General features: G+C 39.1%; 1 protein-coding gene across 1 annotated transcript; it reads right to left on the bottom strand.

The window, feature by feature from the left end:
• Positions 1–1,487: 1,487 nt before the first annotated feature.
• LOC103523782 lies at positions 1,488–4,058 on the bottom strand. The gene is made up of 2 exons (XM_008488798.3): positions 2,742–4,058; positions 1,488–1,609 (listed from the first exon to the last, which is right to left on the bottom strand). Exons 1-2 carry the CDS (start codon positions 3,781–3,783, stop codon positions 1,599–1,601), a joined length of 1,053 nt encoding a protein of 350 aa, XP_008487020.1. The 5' UTR covers positions 3,784–4,058; the 3' UTR covers positions 1,488–1,598.
• Positions 4,059–6,032: the final 1,974 nt, after the last annotated feature.

The raw sequence follows: 6,032 nt of genomic DNA, 5'->3' as shown, positions 1-6,032 counted from the left end.
ATCCTGACTTTCCTGTTCCTGAGTGGTTTCTTTTAAATAAACCCTATTCCTAATATAACTTGAACCATCAGGAGTTACAATTTCATAGGATCTCTTACTTCTGATCTGATGTGGCAGTTTAGAAACCTTAGCTGGTAACCAAACATCACCAGGTTTCTTTTGATATAAAACATTTTCATTAAGCTTAAATTTAGGTAAAGATTTGGCTCCCTTATCATATTGAGATTTCATGGTTACAATTCTTTTCTTATTCATAGCCTTAAATCTATTAAATGGAACAGGACTGGTCCTTAATTGGCTGTTACTTATTGGTAAATTTGTTCTCAAATTTCTAGCATACAACAGTTTTGCTGGTGTTTCTTGATTATCAGCACAAGAATTTCTCAAGTGAAGCATTGCCAAATAAGGATCAGCTCCATCTTCTTTACATTTGTATAAAGTATTCTTAACTAATTTAACTGTTTGTTCTACCAACCCATTTGATTTAGGGTAATATGGAGAAGAGCATTTATGTTCAATATTCCATTCAGTATAAAAACTTTGTAATTCTTTGGAACTAAAAGGTGGTCCACCATCACTAATAAGTTGAGCTGGAACCCCTTGTCTAGAAAATATACTTTTAAAATGTTTAATTATAACCTGGCTTGTAGAACTACTCAACAAAACAGTTTCAAAAAATTTAGAGTAGTAATCTACAATAATTAAATATTTTGACCTTTCAAAATCAAAAAGATCCACTGCTACCTTTTCCCAAGGAAAATTAGGCACTTCATGTGGTATCAGTGGTTCCTTCCTATTACTAGGTTGAAATTTTTTACAAGTTTCACAATTCATAATAAAATTCTTTAAATCTAAATACATGGTGGGCCAAAAAATGACATTTTTAACAAAATTCTTGTTCTTATTGTATCCCATATGACTTGAGTGCATTGACTTTAACATTTCAGCCTGCATACTTTTAGGTAACACGATACAAGAACCTTTAAAAATTATTCCATTTATAACATGTAATTCATTTCTGAGAGAATAAAAAGGCAATACTACCTTTGGGACTGAATTTTTATATTCAGGCCACCCTGATAAAATAAAGCTTTTAACCCTTTGCAAAGTCTTGTCATTTTTTGTAGCCTCACATATTTCATTTAACTTAGCATCACTGGCATTTAACGTTCTATAAAACATATTGGTATGAATTGCTAAATCCTGAGCTAAACTCTCATCAAATTCAGTACAAGTTTCCTTGAGAGCTGCCCTAGACAATGTATCAGAGACATACATCTCCTTGCCTGCCTTGTAAACTACCTGAATATCATACATTTGAATTTTCATCATTAACCTTTGAAGGCGGGTGGGAACGTCAGCAAGAGATTTTTTAAACAATGTAATTAGTGGTTTATGGTCTGTTTCCACAACTATAGACTGTCCATAAACATACTGATGCATTTTAGTAAGGCCATACCAACAACTGAAAGTTTCCTTTTCAATTTGGCTCCAATGTTTTTGAGTCTCAGTAAGTGATTTTGACGAATAAGCTACCGGTTTTCCATTCTGCAATAGGCAAGCACCCACTGCCCCTTGTGAAGCATCAACAGAAAGTACTATTGGCTTACTGGAATCAAAAAATTGAAGCACAGGAGACTGACAAATAATGGACTTTAAATCTTCAAATTCTGCATCATGCTGAGATTCCCAACACCATACAGTGTCTTTTCTCAATAATTTTCTGAGATTTGTACACCTCTCTGATAAATTTGGTACATAACTAGCAAGATAATTTATCATACCTAAAAATCTTTGAAGGTCTTTAACACACATAGGTACTGGCATGTTCTGAATAGCTTCAATTTTAGTATCATCGGGTAACATTCCTGAAGCTTGAAATGTTTGTCCCAAAAAAGCAATTTTACTTTGTCCAAAAACACATTTTTTCTTATTTAGTTTCAAATTTATCTCTCTAGCTCTATTCATAACCTGCTCAAGTACCTTATCATGTTCAATTTTATTATGACCAAAGACCAAAAAATCATCCATAAATATTAAACAATTAGGTATGTCTGAAAATAATTCAACCATTTTTTGGTGGAATTTTTCTGGAGCTAAACAAATTCCATAAGGTAAACGTAAAAACCTGTATCTACCAAATGGAGTACCAAATGTACATAAATGTGATGATTCCTCATCCAACTCCATAGACCAAAATGCTGTACTAGCATCTAATTTACTAAATACAGTAGCACCAGCCATTTTAGACCTAAGTTCCTCAAGAGTTGGTAATGGGTATCTAGACCGTAGAATCTCCCGATTCAGGGGACGTGCATCAAGGCACACACGAATACTGTTGTCTGGCTTTGAAACCAGCACCACAGAGTTCAACCACATAGTAGGTTCAGTCACCTTTTCTATCACTTTCAGTTTCTCCATACGAGCCAACTCATCTTTGTATGGACCCATAAGTTTAAAAGGTACTCTACGAGGTGGATCAACATGAGGATTAGCATTATCCCTTAAATGGATATGACATTTGCCTGGCAGACAACCTAAACCCTCAAAGATATCTTCATAACTGTTGATTAATGTTTGGTAGGGACCAAACTGACTTTCATTTACAGAACCAATTTTCTTTATTAAATTAAATTTACTGCATGCTTCTAAACCCAAAATGGTTTTTTGACAACCTTCAGTTATGAAAAATCTAAGAGGCAAACATAATTTATTTATTTTACAATATAAAATGCACTGACCTTTGGTAGGAATACAAGTTCCTCCATACGAGGACAATCTACAATTTGTAGGTTTGATTATCTTGTCTGATAGTCCGATAGATCTAAACTCCTCGTGACTCAGCAAATTTGCTTCAGCCCCAGTGTCCAAACAAACATTTATTAACTTTTTGTTCACTTCTGCCATTGCTGTCCAACTTGACTGATTTGCATGTACTGAGCCAATAAAAAATTCTTGGCCCTCTGCAGCCTCTTCCTGATCAACTTCTTTCTTGCTGACCTTTTTTACCAGCTTTCTCCTACACATTGTGGAAAAGTGTCCTTTTCCCGTACACTTGTAACAGCTAGCCTTTACTGCTGGACAATTCACATGAGGAAGTTCCACCCTGTAGCCACATCTGTTGCATTGTGATTTACTTTTCTCAGACGTTGGTTTTTTCCTCTGCTGCTTGTTCACTCCAAACACCATTTTGTCCATCTTGGTCTTGTCTTTTGACATTTCAATGGTCCTTGCCAAATCAAATATTTCATTTAGTGTCTTTTTGTCACCTTCCTCCAAAAGTCGTTCTCTAATGTAGGTGTTATCTTCTGATAAACCCAAAATAAAGATGTCTTTCACTAAGGAATCCCTCAGTGTAGAGAGTTCACACGTTGATGACAACAGTTTCAAATCTGTGAAGAATGCTTCCAATGTTTCTCCTGGACGTTGTCTCCTGCTGAGAAACACATTTCTCTCCAAAGAAATGTTCTTTTGAGGACTGAAATATCTCTCAAATAGTTGCATCACGCCTTCCAATGTCCTGTTCCCAGTCACATTGAAGCTCTGATAAATTTGAACTACTTCCACACCAAGTAGGTGCAGCAGGATAGCACATTTCCTCTCCTCTGGCAATTCATCCTGTTTGGTTGCCAATAGGTAGTTCTCGAACTGAAACTTGAAGATTTTCCAAGCTTCATACTGCTGTGCTCCTGTCTGACCTTTCAACTTCAGGCTCATGGATGCTGGCAATGGAACATGTCCCTGCCCAGTTCCTGCCTCTGCCTTGACTCCTGTCTGTGGCATTCTGACAAATTGACACTAGAAACTCAGCACCTTCCTCTTACAACACCTGACACCATGTTTATAGCCACTCCTTGGCTATCTAAAGAAGTATAATTAAGAAAAGGAAAGCACAAGACATTTTGTAAGTCGTCTGGAAAAATGGAAAATGTGAACTGATTTTTATTATTCAAAAGTGAGGTTATGTTGTTTAGATTCTATAGATACATAACATCATACAGTAACACAATACATAACCACAATAGGTACATACTATTACGTAAGCTACATCAACACTGACAAAATAGGATAGATTTTTTTTAAAGAGGTTTGACAGAGGGAACTGTAACTGCTAAGGTCTTATCGTCCCGAATCCAAGAGAGAGATGGAAGGCACAAGATATTGTTTAGACTACATGGGGTAAAGGGACTTTTCAATCCTTTTCACCTTGGTTCTAGTTAGCTTGGAGGGTAGCGCGTCTGCCTTGTAAGTGCTAGGTCGTGGCTTCTGTTCCCATCTGGGCCGAACTTTATTCCAAACAGATGTTTTTTCTACGAACGGCTGGCTTTCTACTATCACTATCTTGTCCATCTCTCGTCAATTTCAGAAGGACAACAACTTCGTTGTTACAGTTCCCTCTGAAATCTCAAACCCGTATTTCTTGAATATCCGTATCTTGATCCGGATAGTGCTAAATTTGATTCGGATCCATCAATCCGGATTAATGGATATCCGGACTTTAAGTCCGTATAATCTGGATAGTTAATTATCCGCACTTTATCAACCCTAAATCTCACCTTATACAAATCCAGTGTCATCTGCACCAGAATCGGCACACAGTCGCGGATAGCCGGCTCAAACTGGGCCGTATGTCCGGACAGAATAGCGGTAAATATCCGGAGTACAGTGGCGTCAGCGGGAAATATAAGGTTGAAAACGCAGAATAGAGAAATGAAGCGAGGATCAACGTGATTACGGCCTCCCCCTGGTGAGCCCATGGCGCAGAAATAACCTGGAAAAAGAACGGAGAACTTTATGTTGAGAAACGTTGCGCAACGTTTAGAAATGTTTCATTGCGAAGCTTTTCAATATGAAACGGGAAGGAGGCGCAGAAATAACCTGGAAAACAGGAAGGAGAAACATTGCGCAATGTTTTGAAACGTTTCATTGTTCAGCTTTTCAATGCAGGAAGGAGGCGCAGAAATAACCTGGAAACAGGGAGAAACGTTGCGCAACGTTTAGAAATGTTTCACTGTGCAGCTTTTCACTGAAAAGAATAGCGGTAAATAACCGGAGCACCGTGGCGTCGGCAGGTGAGAACGCACGCAACCGTATAGATATGAACGTGGTATCACGTGTGCGATCTCTCTCAGCGAACCATCGAGAATATACGGTGAAAATATCGGAGCACCGTGGCGTCCGCAGGAACACAAGGAACACAGAATAGAGATAGTGAAAAGCGGTGGATCCACGCTGGAATTGCGACCTCACCTGGTTGGAACCCAAGCGCAAGAATAACCTGGAAACAGGAGGGATAACGTGCACGCCGCGTTAGAAATGTTTTGCTGCTCAGCTTTTCGATATGAAAACAGGAAGGGAAGGAGCTGAAATAACTTGGAAAATAGAAAATGAAAAGGAGGCGAATTTTGTTGAAGAACGTTGGGCCGCAACTTGAAAGATGTTTCACTGGCAGCTTTTTCACTGAAGAGAATGAGGCGGTAAATACCGGCCACCGGTGGCGTCGGCGGGGCGAACACCAGTTTGAACGCAGAATAGAGGATATGAAAGCGTAGATCTACGTGATTGCGATCTCCCTCCGGCGAACCCATGGCGCGAAATAATCCTTTAAAAAATAGCAGGACAACAGTGAGTGAGAAACGTTGCGCAAGCAAGTTTACCAAACGGTTTGTGTGTTCAGATTTAAATATGAAACAGGAAGGAGGGCGCAGAAAATCAGACAATGAAAAGGAAGAAGGAAATGTAAGTACAACCATTTTGTTGAGCAACATTGCCGCAATGTTTTTGAAATGTTCAGGTTATAGAGCAGGAAGAGAGAATTTGAAAGTGCTGGTCCAATATTGTTGCGGAGCGACGGCCCTGGCGGGGCGGAGCGAGCGCGTGCCGGCCGATGGGGGTTGCCATAACCGTAATGTGATGCGGTTTGAACAGGTAACTATTTCGTAGTTGTCGAATTACCTGGGGCATATTGAGCATCCATCTATGAACCAGGATCAGTTTCTTTAGGCGGAGGCCCAGCAAGTATGAGCTGCCTT

This window comes from Diaphorina citri, unplaced genomic scaffold, assembly GCF_000475195.1.
Source record: "Diaphorina citri unplaced genomic scaffold, Diaci psyllid genome assembly version 1.1 scaffold40353, whole genome shotgun sequence".
NCBI lineage: Eukaryota > Metazoa > Arthropoda > Insecta > Hemiptera > Psyllidae > Diaphorina > Diaphorina citri.
This window is presented reverse-complemented; position numbering and strand designations above follow the sequence as displayed.